Source organism: Musa acuminata, chromosome BXJ2-10 (genome assembly GCF_036884655.1).
Source record: "Musa acuminata AAA Group cultivar baxijiao chromosome BXJ2-10, Cavendish_Baxijiao_AAA, whole genome shotgun sequence".
NCBI lineage: Eukaryota > Viridiplantae > Streptophyta > Magnoliopsida > Zingiberales > Musaceae > Musa > Musa acuminata.
In genome coordinates, this window is record NC_088347.1 from 34,717,206 (window position 1) to 34,732,387 (window position 15,182).

General features: G+C 38.2%; 2 protein-coding genes and 1 long non-coding RNA gene across 3 annotated transcripts; 2 read left to right on the forward strand and 1 right to left on the reverse strand.

Moving 5' to 3' along the window:
- Window positions 1-201: 201 nt before the first annotated feature.
- Window positions 202-1,054, reverse strand: LOC135625956 (uncharacterized). The gene is made up of 2 exons (XR_010492215.1): window positions 968-1,054; window positions 202-471 (listed from the first exon to the last, which is right to left on the reverse strand). It is a non-coding gene; the product is annotated as an uncharacterized LOC135625956 (long non-coding RNA).
- A 1,279-nt stretch (window positions 1,055-2,333) lies between these two features.
- LOC103969317 (uncharacterized) lies at window positions 2,334-13,664 on the forward strand. Its single transcript, XM_009382814.3, has 5 exons — window positions 2,334-2,795; window positions 3,929-4,017; window positions 4,426-5,817; window positions 11,875-12,025; window positions 12,131-13,664. The coding sequence occupies exons 1-5, from the start codon at window positions 2,669-2,671 to the stop codon at window positions 12,748-12,750; spliced, it is 2,379 nt and encodes a 792-aa protein (XP_009381089.2). The 5' UTR covers window positions 2,334-2,668; the 3' UTR covers window positions 12,751-13,664.
- A 111-nt stretch (window positions 13,665-13,775) lies between these two features.
- Window positions 13,776-15,182, forward strand: LOC103969319 (protein SODIUM POTASSIUM ROOT DEFECTIVE 3-like). The gene is made up of 3 exons (XM_009382819.3): window positions 13,776-14,571; window positions 14,648-14,723; window positions 14,805-15,182. The coding sequence occupies exons 1-3, from the start codon at window positions 14,299-14,301 to the stop codon at window positions 14,975-14,977; spliced, it is 522 nt and encodes a 173-aa protein (XP_009381094.2). The 5' UTR covers window positions 13,776-14,298; the 3' UTR covers window positions 14,978-15,182.

Here is a 15,182-nt window from a genome sequence, read left to right on the forward strand (position 1 = left end):
AGAAATACATTCCCTTAAATAGGAGAAGATGAACCCTCCGAAACTTTCTTTTTTAATTTTTATATTTATTTAATATAAATTTTTATTTAATACACTAATAAATATGATATAATCCTATTTGGAATACTTAATAATTATTTTCTAATTTATAATGGTAAAAAAGAAAATAAATATTAATATTTCCTAAATTATAATGACAAGTAAGGAAGTAAAAGTTGATTCCTAAATCAAATATTTGATTTGATTATAGTATTTATATAATAATGATCAAAATCTTGTTTGCTAAATAAGTTGAGCTATGCAACTTCACGCCGTGGCCGAGTTATTAGCACGGCTTGGTCCAATCCGAGTGCGCAAGATCGTCAACATGGTTTCCTGACTGGGTCAGCTCGAGGTTGGATCGGGGCGTTGTTCGCCTGATCCACCCGAGGTGGAGTCGGGGGTTATTCCTCTTCTCCGAGCGACGAACTCCTGCACACAAGTCAAAATAAGGTCAACGAAAGCACCATAACATAAGATAGGAATAGAACGATGCCAATTTGTCTGCTTAGATTTTCGCAGATGAAGAAGGACCAAATAAGGTCAACGAAAACTAACCAACAAGACATCAAAAGTGAAAGAAAAGGTTATATTATCGGCAATAGAATGCCCTACTTGCAGATTAAAGAAGACTTTAATTCCAGATCACTGAAAAATCTAGAGAAGATAATGGATCGAACGATCCAACTTAAAGGAAAAATAGCACGGCAACGAGAAACATTATCTCTTGACAGCCAAAGCATATTGGTCGCTTCGGGCCACCGATCGTAACCTAAAAGCTAACGATCCAAGACCAGATGATATCCGAGCATCACAGATCATCAGATTCACTTGTACAAGAAGAGGGTTTTCAGATCTGGGCAAAGACAACATAAAGCACAGCAACATACGAATCGAGAACAAGAAGCTCCACAGATGGAGAGCTTACCTCGTCGAAGAAGTTGATCTGAGAGAGACGTGACCTTCTGGGCGATCAAACAAGACTTGGCGCTGACAGAGAGTGAGAGAAAGACACATGAGGTCGGTCGCGCCGCGCCCCCCATTTATAGGTCGGAATGAGCCGCAAGGAGTAAATTTGGGCCGAAATGGACTGGCCCGGTTCAGTTCTAGATTTGGGCTGAGCCCTATTTTAGTGGCCTATTTGACATAATATAATTTTCGGAAATTAAAAATTAATTACATTTTAATCTCTTTATTTCCACATTTACTTATGCTGAGGGTGAATAAATAGCAGCCAGATTGATGATGATTAATCAACCTTTCATCCCAACTTTGTCTCACTTAGATTCATAACCATGATTATAAGATCATTGTAAATTATTTTATTTTAAATACCATATAATTTTTATTTCGTTTATGCATGCATAACATAGTAACATTTATTTTCTTTTCTTGATTTACACAATAATTCTGAACCATTTAGAAAATAGGTTTATTGATTTACACAATAATTCACTGTTACATTTTTAATGCATGTGAGTGGGACCCTTCTCATTACTTTATTTATGTCTACTACGTTTTCCCTTTTTTTTTTCTTTTTTTATTGAACAAAAATAATGTCTTCTTTAATTGGATATTATTGCTCTCATAAATAGTCTATATATATATATAATTTACATATCAGGAAAATGAAATTAAATATTATTCTATTTTCATGAAAATATTTAAACAATAAAAAATAACAGTAAGTCATACTTACATGTCAACCATCTCATTCCCACTTATGTGATCATTGTTAATTTTATTTGGGTGAATGATGTTAATATCCACGTAGGAGTAAGAGAAGAGGATCGTTGCAAGTCAAACCGCGCCGCCATCTGTGGAGTCGGGTCAAACAGAGCCAGACGTCCGTGTTTTTAGCAGCTGTTGGCATGTCGGCTTGCACGATATTTGATGGCCACGTTTTGGGAGTGATGCGTGACGTGGAACGACAAGTCTTATGTCTGACTCCGATCATCCAATCACAAATCAACATTAGTTCGAGATAGATAGAAATATCGTTATATTTTGTTTTTTCTGCACTTAAAAAGAAATAAAAAAAGGAAATAAAAAATATATGGGGATATTCTCAGAACATCGATTAGGGTTATCTTGACATTTAAATTATTATTTTTCATAATTTTGAATTAATTGATTTAATATTACCTTAATTATTTTTTAAAAAGTAAAAGGATTTAATTTTTAATTAGTTTTATTATAGGAAATTGTTTCAGTAATTATAACTGCATCCGATCCGCCCTCGCTCGCTATATATACTCTCTCTCTCTCTCCATTGCTGCTTGTCGTGCCGCCATCTTCGTTTGATCGGTCTGCTTTTTCCGGAAGCCTTTGAAACCCACCCTTTGATCGGTCTGCTTTTTCCGGAAGCCTTTGAAACCCACCCTTTGATCGGTCTGACTTCGTCCTCTCGGTCTCTCTCTCTCTCCAAGCCAAAGTGGATTCCTCGAGCTTTTGGACTCCTGGAAGACGGCCTTCCACGCCCTACATAACGTTCCCGACCGAGATTCGTTGCATCTGTTAGTGTCTTAATCGTCTCGGGGAACGAGCGTCCGTAAAAGAGGATCTTTTTGGGGGGGATCTAGCTGCAAGCTTTCGTAAAAAGTCCAGCCTTTTCGACAGAGGAGAAGGGATGGAAGGCGATTGGTACCGTCCGCAGCAGAGTTTCCACAGCGGGGAGTGGCCGCGGAGGAAAAGGGCTTATAGGGTCTGCGGTGGAGCTTCCAGCAGATCGATCGCTCCTCCGTCTTACAGGCTTGGTGTGTTTCCGATGCGCTTGTTCATGTGGTTTTAGATCTCTGGTTTGTTCTTTGTTCTTGCTTCTTCTGGGATTTCAGTAGCCACGGACATCAACCAGACCCTCTTGATCTTGTTTCGTGTTTTGATTCTAAAAAAGATCACTTTTTCCCCCGAATTGCTGCACCATTCTCGAACTGCTCGAAGAAGTTTTCCTGATATGATTGTTTTCTAATGATTATGTTGGTCATTAGCAGCTATTGACGAGAGTTTTAGAACTTTCTGCGATTAATTTGCGAAAAAGTGATTTTTTTTTTCTGGGTACTTCAATTTGGGAAGTTTCCGACTTCCTGGGGTATCTTAAAATTGTGCTGTAGAAACGGCTTTGCGTGCCTCTTTCTTGTCATTATCAAGCAAGATAGTGTCAAATGCATAGGCAGCTAGCTTTGCTACTCAATTTGGCGTTGGCTTCGTTTATCATCATTTGAAAGAGATGGCCTATCTCAAAATAGTCTTATTTTTCTCCATGCCATGTCTGGGTGGTTTTATCTTCTCTGTTGCAAGAAGTTTGAATATAAATTTCACAAGTAGTTTCTATCATAGCTTAGATGCACCTGAAGTCATGTTGTGAAACTTGCTTTTTGGTAGTTAATTTGCTAAGCTAATTGTTCCTAGTTGACACAGTTGATGAGACTGAACTGATCCTAGCAAAAAAGAAGTTTTGATGAGGTTACTGATATCATTATCTGAATAAGCTGATGCTAGTCATAAAAGTTTGGTCAGATAACGAATACAATTATCTTGCTCCAATTAGCTAAAAGAACTACTTGTTATCACCTGGAAAACCGAGCTTGTAACCTAGTTTCAGTAGTTAAAAATTGACTCTACTTTCCATAGTTAAACAAAAGGCCTTTCAATCTCTACAATTGAAATGAATACCCTTCTGATATCCTCACCATTACATTCCTGCATTTTTTTTCAATAAAATTGTTCTCATTTTTTACCGTCTGCATAAGGGTCTGAATTTGGATATTTTCCACTAGGGAGTTTGAAACTTGATGTTCTTCTCAAGATATGTAGAGCTGAGTGCAATGTTTGCTTAACATATGAGAGGTGATATATTGATTGTCATCTTACATGTTCAACTTTCTTTCAGGACAAGACCATCTAATTGAACAAAGGAATTATTTAAATGGAGAATCTGATTCTACTAGCAACAGTGGCCATCATAGAGAGGAAAATTCTGTAAGTGCAGTATATCCCTTCTCAGCCTATTACTATAACAAATAAGCTGCATGACCTATATTACTACACACTTTGACTATCTGATACATTCAGCAATTGGCTACGTACTCTTTTGCACTGTTAGCACACATGGAATAATCTCTCATTTTAATGATTGCCATAAAACATCAGCCTGATCAATTTCTATGTGATGGAATTATCTTTAATGGCATCATCATATCTAAAATCTGAAACTCTATGCTTGCCAAATTTATATAATTCTTTCTTGTACTAACAATACCAACCAAGCAGCACCTGTTATCCCTTTTCTTCTTTTGTCGAATTCATTGTTCTCAGTAATGTTCTATACAAAGCATACTGACATGCTAAAAATTACTGCGTTCATGATTTGCTCTTCTGTCTTGGCAGGTTTCATACCACCAAACCAGTGGAATACCAATAAAGGTGCACATGAATCAAAAGATATCAAAGCCATCAGAAATTAGTCACTCCTCAGCAAGCGTAATTGAAAAATTAATGGGTCTCGATCAACTGCATGATCGGGGAATAGTCCCTAAGCAACAGATGCCAAAGCACTGTTGTTTTCAGCAACCATCACTTGCAGCATCACCAGAGAGATTCAGAAATGCGTTTCAAGTCATGGGTTCATCAAAGATGGAGAAGAACAAGACCAAGCCAATTATTAAGACATATCCAAACCTTCAAAAAGGTGAACTGGGTTTGAACTTCACGAGAAAGAAATTTGTTGGTGAAATGGGTTTTTCAATTGATGATACACTTAGTACTGCTGAAGAATCTGCCAATGCATTGGAGGACCAAGACTTCAACAAGGAGCTTTTTGTGAAATTTAATCAAGAACCCAAATCTTTATTTACAAGATATCGTCACAATGTGAATTCTCATCATGGAAGATCCATTACCAAATTTAAATCCTTGGATGGTACTAAATATGAAGGCAGCAAAATGTATTGCGGATTCGAGAGGAAGACCAAAAGGTCCACTGATCATAGATGGAATTCCAGCTTATTTCATCACTCGTTTAAGGCAGGCAGTAATGTTAGGTCAGCAAATTTACAATATCCAGTCAAAACCGATCCCTATACTGATCCCAGTCAATTTTTTGTTTCGGAACCATGTCTTAAGAAGTATCATAACATGGGAAGTAGCATTTCGTCTCCTAATCATGCTCAAAATGTTCAGCTTAATAACAGAATACAGGCAACTAGATCTAGGTTTCTGGAATTACATGCAAAAAGAAGGGATCAGCAGAGACTGTCCAGTAATGAGGCAGATGTTGTTACTAAGGCAAAGGGTTCAATGGAAATTTCCAGAGATGTTAAACAACTAATGAAACAGCACATGAATGCTGATACTAGAAGACTATCTGTTGTGGAACTTGACAATGCAAGGCATAAGGTTGGTTATGGTCATTTTCACGGTTGCAAGGATATGATGTACTTGGGATCTAAGGATTGTTCTTGTGGTGGAAGTTTTTCAAAGAGAAGCACTACAAATGAAAGGAAAAAGCTCCAATCATTTGATGGGGAAGTATGTAAACTACCTCCACAGGACATGCACATGAACTTAGAGGAGTGGAGGAAAGAATCTTGTGGAAAAACACTCAAGCCAGACCTTACTGGGTTATCTGTTGACAATACTGAATATCTTGATGGCATGTTCTCTGTCTCCAATTGTATGGACATGGAATTGCTGTTGAAAAATAAAAGAAATATGGCTCAAGAAGTGACAGCAGATGTAATTTCAACACTTCATGAGGAAATGTCCTGCAATCATTTGAAGGTTCGTATTGTACTCTTAGGAGGTATATTTCTAATATCTATATGTAGCTTCTGCTTATTGGTCATCAATATCTATGAACACAAGAGAATATAGTTTTTCTCATTCATTGATCTTTTCTGTATACAAAATAAAACATACATAGGCTGATTACAACCTGTACAACTAAGAAGATTAATTCTATACAATATTTCATTATAATTCATTTCCTATAATATAGGCTGATTTGATACTGATTGAGTGGCCCAAAATAGGGGATAAATTTTCTTAATTATGAGATTATAAAATCCCTTAATTATGAGATTTAGAATCCATTAATCATGAGATTTTCTACACTCTCCCTCAAGCCGGCTCGAAGATATCAATCATTCCCAGCTTGCTAGTTAGATCCTCATAAGAAGATCTTTGAAGCTTTTTGGTAAGAATATTTGCTAGTTGCTTCTCTGTAGGAATATAAGTTATGCAGACAATTCCTTCTTCATCTCCTTTATGAAATGTTGATCTATTTCAACATGCTTTGTTCAATCATAGAACACTGGATTATTAGCAATGTTGATAGCAGCCTTATTGTCATAGTATAGTCTCATAGGAGTTTCAGTGAGTATTCATAATTCTTTTAAAAGCATTTTAGCCATAAGGATTTGCAAATACCATGTGCTACTACTCTGAACTCTGTTTCAGCGCTGCTTCTAGCAATAACTGTATGCCTCTTACTCCTCAAAGCCACAAAATTACCTCCAACAAATGTACAATATCTTGAAGTTGATCTCCTATCACTTACTGATCCTGCCCAACTAACATCGGTGAAAGCCTCAATTCTCATATGATTGTCCTTTTTGAATAACAATCCCTTGTTTGGAGTCCTTTTCATTTATCTAAGGATCCTATATACTGTCCCTAAATGTTCCTTCTGTGGTGAATGCATAAATTAACTCACTATACTCACTGCAAGTGCAAGTCTGGGAGAGTATGAGATAGGTAAATCAACTTACCTACCAATCTCTGATATTTGACTGCATCTACCATGGCTCTTTTGAGAAGGACATTCCAATTTATGAATGAGATCTATTAGAGTGTCCACAGGTTTATAACTAAACATCCTTGTTCTTTTTAAAAGGTCTAGGGCATATTTCCTTTATGAAACAAATATCGCATTCTTTGATCTCGCTATTTTCATTCCCAAGAAATATCTTAACTGTCCAAGATCTTTAGTTTCAAACTCTTTTTCTAAGATATGCTTCACTTTTTCTAATTCTGAGAGATCATTATCTATTAGGATAATATCATCCACATAAACTATAAGAATAGCAATCTCCCTTATTTGAGTGTTTATAGAATATTATATGGTCCGAGTGACTTTGAGTGTAACCATGGCCATGAACTGACCTTGTGAACCTCTCAAACCATGCACATGGTGATTGCTTGAAACCATAAAGCGATATTCTCAGCTTGCACACCGTATTCGAGCCATACAAATTCTCAAAGCCGAGTGGTAGATCCATGTATACTTCTTCCCTTAGTTCTCCATTTCGAGAGATATTTTTCACATCTAATTGATGTAAAGGGCATTCAAAATTAGCTGCAAGAGATAACAATACTCGAATAGGATTTAGTTTTGCAACTAGAGCAAATGTTGAATGGTAGTCAATACCATATGTTTGAGTAAATCCTTTTGCAACCAATCTGGCTTTGTATCTTTCAATAGAACAATATGTCTTATAATTAACAGCAAACACTCATTTGCATCCCATTGGATTCTTCCCCTTTGGTAGATGCACCATACTTCAAGCAAGGTTTTTAATCTTATATCGTACCGATGTATTGAACTTTGCTTGGTACAATACAATATGGGGTACCAAATGGTATATCATGGTATACCGAGTGGTACACCTAAAAAAAAGATATAAATTATAATTTTAGGTAGGTAAGCCCGCTGCTCTCTCCAAACCCTTAGCCTTCCTTATTCTCCTCGTCGCCTTGATTACGGCCTTCGACGTCAAGGAAGTGGGGAGAAGAAACCATTCCTCGTGGAGGTGGGGAGGAGAAACCCTTCGATTGCGGCCTTTGGAAGGGTTACAAAGGTTTCGGGGTCTTTGTCGCCTTCCTTGCAGACGCCTCTTCTGTTGCTCTTGTCGTCGCCTCCCCCTATCCCTGCGCCTCCAGCTCCTCGTCATTACCTCTTGGTTCTTGATAGGGGATTAAATCTTTCGTGTTGGTCGACCGATGAATTGATCGACAAGGATTGGAATCGGGATCATCCAGGGAGGGCGGTGCCAGATCGAGATCGAGATCGAGAAAGGGCGTGGAAGACAAGTTTGCGCCAAGGTTCGATGGGCTTAGGTTCATCGAGACGTTGGTGATGGCGCATCAGTGACTCTACGGTCCTCTTTCTCGATGCTTCGCCCTCTTTCTTGATGCTTCCCCTTCTTTTTCGAACGCCCTCTTCTTCCTCCCCTCACCTCGCCGTCGTCACTCGATGCTTCTCTCTCTTCTATGATGCTTTTCCCTCTTCTTCGAATGTCCTCTTCTTCTTTGCCTCACATTGCCATAGCTAAATACCTAATACCGCCCAGTAGTAGGCAGTTCGCGTGTCGATCAACTGGCGGACCGATACGTATCGCCCGTACCAGGCAATACGGAACGATATTAAAAACCTTGACTCCAAGTATTATTCTTTTGAAGATCTCTCATCTCCTCCATAACTGCTACTCTCCATTATGGAATTAATATAGCATTCTGTATATTTTTTAGAATTTCTATACCAAACAAGTGAGTTGTAAAAGCTTTAAAGGTTGGAGACAATCTATGATATGACACATATTTAGATATAGGATATATCGTACAAGATCTAATTACTTTTCTAATGGTAATGGGAACATCAAGATTTGATAAAGGAATAGCGTTACCTCTATCAATGTCTAGATCCGCTATCGGTTCAAACTCTTGGCAATACTTAGGAGGGTAAACATCGACCTTTTCTAGATCTCGCCGTCATGAATACACATGAAGCTCAAGTGCAATCATAATGATATCTCCCCTTGAACTAGATTGTCCAATAGCATGTTGTGGCGTTGGAGATTTGAGTTATGGTGTTGGAGATTTGGATTCAGGAGTATCAATAGGACTAGTTAATTGTTGGCTTGGTAGGCTTGGTAGAGTGAAAGTAGAGATGAATCTGATAAGAAAATAAGGATTGGTAAAGACAGTTCCCAAAAACGATATTCTTGGGTAGAATTTTCTCCCTGAAGATGAATTTTTTGGAAATATGTTTGGTTTTCAAAGAATGTGACATCTATAATGACAAATATTTTTTTCGATATAGGATCATAGCATTTGTAACCCTTTTGAGTCAGGGAGTAGCCAATGAACACACTTTAATGCACGAGGTTCAAGCTTACTTTAATGATGGTTATGAATATGGATAAAAGTAATGCATCTAAATACCTTCTGTAGAAGAGAGTTAAGCAATTTCACATGTGGATAAATGGAGGATAAACGATTAAGAGATGTTTGAGAATTAAATATTTTTATAAGCATTCAATTAATCAAATATAAAGCAGTAAGAATAACATCTTCCCAAAGATATTTAGGAACAAAACTGGTAAATAAAAGAGAGCATGATCTTTCAAGTAGGTGTCCTTTTTTTTTTTTTTGGTTCTGTAATACCATTTTGTTGGAGGCTATCAACACATGTAGACTGGTTGATTATTCCATGCTCTAACAAGTAGGAATCAAGAACGGTATTAAGGTATTCTCTGCCATTGTTAATTTTCAAAACTTGTATTTTTGCTTGGAATTGATTCTGGATCATGGTATGAAAGTTCTTGAAAGTTTTTTCAGCATCAGAATTTTCTTTTAAGAGGTAAACCCAACATGCTCTTGTATGATCATCAATAAATGTTATAAACCACTTGGTTCTAGTTAGATTTGTCACTTTAGAAGGACCATAAATGTCACTATGTATAAGACTAAATAGTTTGGATTCTTTTCAAGGTTGAAAAGGAAAAACAGTGTGATGGTGCTTAGCAAACTGACAAATTTCATATTAAAAATTTAAAATATAAAACTATTATTGTTTCTGAACAATGAAGGTAAAAACTTTTGCAAGTAAGGAAGACTTGGGTGCCCTAGTCTATATTGCCACAACATTATTTCACTACTAATAGGAGTGTTAGTATTTATTGTCAACTGAGCTTGTCCATTCCAAGTAGCATCATCTTCAAGATAGTAAAGTTCTCCACTCTCTTTAACACTGCCAATCGTCTTCCCCAAATACAGGTCCTGAAATTCACAGTGAGAAGAAAAGAATTTAGCAACAGAATGCAAAGAGATAACAAGTTACAAGACAAGTTGGGAACATGAAGCACAAAATATAATACAAAGGAATCTGAAATTGTAATTGTGCATTTTCCTGATATAAAAGAAAGTGATCCATTAGCAACTTTTAATTTAGAGTTTCCAAGACAAGGTGTGTAGGAGGAAAACAAGTGTGAAAGGCTAGTCGTTATGGCCTGTTGCACTTGAATCTATGATCCAAGGAGTCTTAAGACCAAAAGAAGCAGACAAAGCTATGAAACAATTACCTTTCTTGGCCAAAGAGCAAGATGATGAAAGAGAAGGATTAGGATTTTGGGATTGGTTCAGAAACTCAAATAGTTGCTTAATTTGTTCCTTACTGAAATGAGGCGTTTTGGCTCCTTTAGAGGTGGTGGCAGATTGATTGTCTACTTGAAATCCTTGATTGTTAGCCTTATCTAGAACTCGATTGTTCTTCCAGTTTGCTGGTTTTCCATGTATCTTCCTGTAAGTTTCTCTTGTGTGTCTTGGTTTATTGCAAAAATCATCCTTATTTAAGCTCTCTGATCTTGTTTGTAATCTCAAATACTTCGGTTGATTCTCCCCATATCTAAATATGTTTTAACCACAACATCCCATAACTCCTTTGTTGTTGGTAAAAACATATATGTTTGGCCAATTTTTAATTCCATAGAATTTATCAACGATGATATGGTCATTGAATTTTCATAATTTCATACTTCGAATTTGGGATCATCCTTTGCAGGTGTCGTTGATCTAGTCAAATAGCCGATCTTTCTCCTTCCTCGAATATACAACTTTATGGACTGAGACCAACAAAGAAAGTTATTTTCGTTGAGTTTATGTGTTGTAATCAGCAATGATGGATTGCCACCTAGGTTGTTTGTTGGAGATGGAAGCATTAGTTTCATATTTTCTCCTCTAGACATAGTAGCGTAGGTTCCTCACAAACAAATAACAAAGAAGAAATAGTTGGGGTTGATCTGAAGAGTGGCAAAATGGAGGAAAAGACTTTTAGCAATTAGGGCTGAAAGAAAGAAGAAAAACGATTTCTGTAGGAACCAATCTTTAATACCAGAACACGAGAATATAATTTTTCTCATTCATTGATCTTTTTCTGTATACAAAGGAAGACATTCACTGATTACAACCTGTGCAACTAATGAAATTGATTTCATACAATGTTTCATTCTAATTCATTTCCTATAATATGGGCTGATTTGATACTGATTGAGTGGCCCAAAATTAGGGTTAGATCCCCTTAATTATGGGATTCAGAATCCCTTAATCATTGGATTTTCTACAATCCATGTAATCGATTTTATCTTTGTAGTGGTTTACCAAACAACTGTTTATATTTAAGAGAAGTGCATGATTGGGAACATAAACATGATGTCGCCTGTTCTAGATTGAAATGAACACAATAATTTCTTTTCCTTAAGTTCAATACTAAAAGGTATGCTTCCCCTGAATATATTCCGAGTCACTTTAATTTCCTTGTTATCTTTCATATCTCTTGTTCTTTCTCTTTGCTCATATGCGATTTTTCCTAAAATAGAACAATCAACATCATGTATACTGTGCATTGATTTCTACTCTTCACTTATTATGTGAAGTGAGCATATCTTCTTCTTTGTCCTTGGAATTGAAAAAGATTTGAGTTTAAATCGTGATACGAATTTTGAATGCCAAATATATCTATTTCATCATCTTTGTATTAAAAGGTAAACAAATTGCATTCAGGAAACATCATCTGACCAACCTTCATCAGTTTGCCTTCCTATCTTCAAGGGTGGAACAGAAACACAGCCACAGCCTTTGGCTAGTAATAAACAAGCTGTACAACTGAATTTGATATATGCACAAGAATTTCCATCGATGGAAGATAATTCAGGTTTGTGATGTCCTTAGATTGCAGATATCCATGACTAATAAAAAAAACCTTTTTATTTGTCTGAGAATTACTGTAGGCACATCTTTTACAATCTTTTTATTGCAGAAATATGCATGCAGTTCCAAATAGCCAAGTCAAATTCAGAAGTTACGTGTGAGAATTACTCAGCTTTTCTTAAATTACCTAATGTCAATAATTTTCAGTCCCTTCAAAAGAATAAGGATTTGGGAGAGTTCAGGGATGAAGAGGAGAGGGACTTCTCATACGTTCTTGACATGCTGATCGAGTCTGGTATTGATGACGCCAAGAAAGGGAGGCTTTACGATGCAAGTGACTTGCTGGAGTATGACATGTGCACAGATGTGTTTGGAAAGCTTGAAAAGAAGTACAACAAGCTTGCCTTATGGTCAAGTTCCGAGAGAAAGCTACTTTTTGATCTTATAAACTCCATCCTGGTTGAGAGCCTTGCCCCGTGTCTGCATCCATGGGTTAATTCTACTCGTATGGTTGGGCCTGTGTGGGGTTTGCAAGGACTTGCTCAGAAGGCCTGGCAAATTTTAGTCAGAAAACGTAAAGAACTTTTCACAGGAAATGCAGAGGCAAAGGTCCTGGACCCAAAATGGTTAGATTTAGAAGATGACATTGATGGGATAGGAAAAGAGATAGGGGAGATGCTGCAGGAGGAACTTCTAGGTGAACTTGTTTCGGAGTTCATCCTAGGTTAAATGGCTTTTTGCTAGTAAAAGTGAGAGAGGCAATATCTAGATTTTTCCAAGTGGATTCCCTGTTAATTGATGAGTCCAAGTGTCATATTATGAATAGGGTGTCGGCTGTGGTGAGTTGTTCAACAGCTCAATGTTGTCGTCCGTCAATTCCCATTGTTTGATGGTTCTTATAAGACCAAATGGAATCGTCTTCATGTACCGATGAGGACGCATGCTTGCTACCCAGGTGCTTGTGCATCGGTTCGTCAGCAACCGCATACGAGGCAATCTGCAACTGGCAGTGAAGTTGAGTACAGTCATGCCAATTCCAGATCAGGCGGTTTAAGATGTTGTTCACAGGATTCTCATGACATCCTGTGCAAGATGTTTCAGTGAGTGATCTACAGCAAATGAGTCATGCCATTTCAGGTGGCCCAAGAGATGAAGTCTGCAGCAACAATGCCAGCTTTTCGATTGGCAGTAAAGTTTGGCAATTGTTCCAAATTCCAGGTCAGGCAGCTGGAATTACTAGTTTATAGAAGTCATGATATCACACAGGGTTTGTTGTGATGGCCAGTTCACAGGAGTCATTACTCATGCACCCATCCTTGTTTGGTTGTCTGGGTGATCAAGTCCAGCATCTGTTCAAGACCATATGGGAGACAGTCATTTTGTTATGCTGTGTTTGTTGTATAGTTTACATTTGAAAACATTAGGTTGAGAGTGTAAAGTTTCTGTGAAATGCTTGAAGAAAGCAATAGGGGGAGTAGTGAGAGAAATAAAGCCCCTCACAGGGGAAATTTAGGATTGTTTGTATGTCAAGCTGCCATTTTTTTGCCATTCTCTTTTGCTGCCCACACATGTAGAGTCTCAGAAGATTTTGTTGGTGAAATTATTTTGCATTAATATTCAGTGGATCCATTTCTTGTCCTCCAGCCATGATTGTTATTCCTGAAATCAATGAAAAAATGGACTGAGAGTCATCTGTGGCACTGAACTTTCAGTAGCAATATTCTTCAAGATGTGTGGATCATCATCAACCCCCTGCTAAATAATCATATCATAGACTTGTTTGACTGATGTTGTGGAAATCATGAGCTTCAAAGATGGCATATGACACACAAAATCTTATCTGTTCCGGCTAGTACAGTAATAAGGTAATGGATAAGGTGGTGTTCATCGAATCTGATACTTACTCTGCTGCGATGCTGAAGCAGAGCACGCTCCAATGAATAAGGTTTTGCTCTGTTCTTCCTTCAGTTGAGATCACGTGAGGGAAGAACAGCTTCTGCATGTGGGAAGTAGTCGATGATTGTTTATTCCTGTCGCTGCAAGGAATGTCGGATCTCGCCAGCTTGGTAAGGAGCTGCTCTGTGTTGTTTGGGTAGCCGTTTGACTGGTCTCTATGAAGCCATTGCATTCGAATCCGAGAGTGTGATGAACACGTCGATTGATTTGATCTCTGTCATGCATCTTTGATCTTTCTTCTTTCTATCTTCTGTTCAAGCTTATAAGGACACAATCACAATCTCTCTCTCTCTCTCTCTCTCTCTCTCTCTCTCTAGTACTATGGCTCCTCTGTTCTCATGTGCATCCCCAGCAACTCACCTGAGAACTCTGATGAGAAATCCACGGCGAGGAAAGCTTGCTCTCACAAGGACGAAATCTCGAATCCAAAAGAGTAGGAAAAGCTTGAGGAAACCTACTGATAACGATGACGACGCTTTCCCCGGCGAGGAGACTGCGCCTCTTCTCTCGGCAGACCGGTCATCGCCTGAGGTTACCAAGAAAGATGAACCTGCTGTCTTCGGACTGCCATCTTCTACTGCGTCAAAAGAACAGGTTTGAGACTGCAAAGTTTAGTTTACCTTCTACCAACTGAGATCAAATGCTAGCTAACGTTGTGCTGCATTCGAAGGTTGTGCATTTGAGAGTGGCTTTGCATTGCAAAGGCTGTGAAGGGAAGGTCAGGAAGCACATCTCCAAGATGGAAGGCGAGACTGGTTTTGAGCATGGCTTTGATCTACTCTGACTCGATCTCTTTGTTCATATGCGGTACTGATGCTGGCATGCAGGTGTGACATCGTTCGACATAGATTTTGAAGCGAAGAAGGTGACGGTGGTCGCAGCAGTGACGGCGTCGGGAGTTCTAAACAGCATCTCCAAGGTCAAGAATGCTCAGCTCTGGCCTTCGTCGCCGCCATTCTTGCCATCATCATCGTCGTCATCTTGCTTTCATGGGACCTAATTGTTCCTTTCCTCTCTGTTTTTGGTAATGCCAATTACCGTGGCTTGTGAGTCTCTGTAGAAGTAAGAACTGGAGTGAAGAACTCCGCAAATGGTGAGCTCAACATTGTTGTCCCTTCTTCTTCATGCATGTAAACCTGCAGCCGAGCCAGACCAATTCAAAGGCACCTCCATTGCCAAACCTTCCATCAATGACAACCTTGGAT

Bases quoted from the DNA above. Each gene is read 5' to 3' on its own strand.
- LOC103969319 (XM_009382819.3), top strand. From the start codon at position 14,299: ATGGCTCCTCTGTTCTCATGTGCATCCCCAGCAACTCACCTGAGAACT. The intron at 14,572-14,647 runs GTTTGAGACTGC...CTGCATTCGAAG, and splicing joins CTACTGCGTCAAAAGAACAG to GTTGTGCATTTGAGAGTGGC. The intron at 14,724-14,804 runs GCGAGACTGGTT...GCTGGCATGCAG, and splicing joins GCACATCTCCAAGATGGAAG to GTGTGACATCGTTCGACATA.
- LOC103969317 (XM_009382814.3), top strand. From the start codon at position 2,669: ATGGAAGGCGATTGGTACCGTCCGCAGCAGAGTTTCCACAGCGGGGAG. The intron at 5,818-11,874 runs GTTCGTATTGTA...AATTGCATTCAG, and splicing joins TGTCCTGCAATCATTTGAAG to GAAACATCATCTGACCAACC. The intron at 12,026-12,130 runs GTTTGTGATGTC...TTTTTATTGCAG, and splicing joins ATCGATGGAAGATAATTCAG to AAATATGCATGCAGTTCCAA.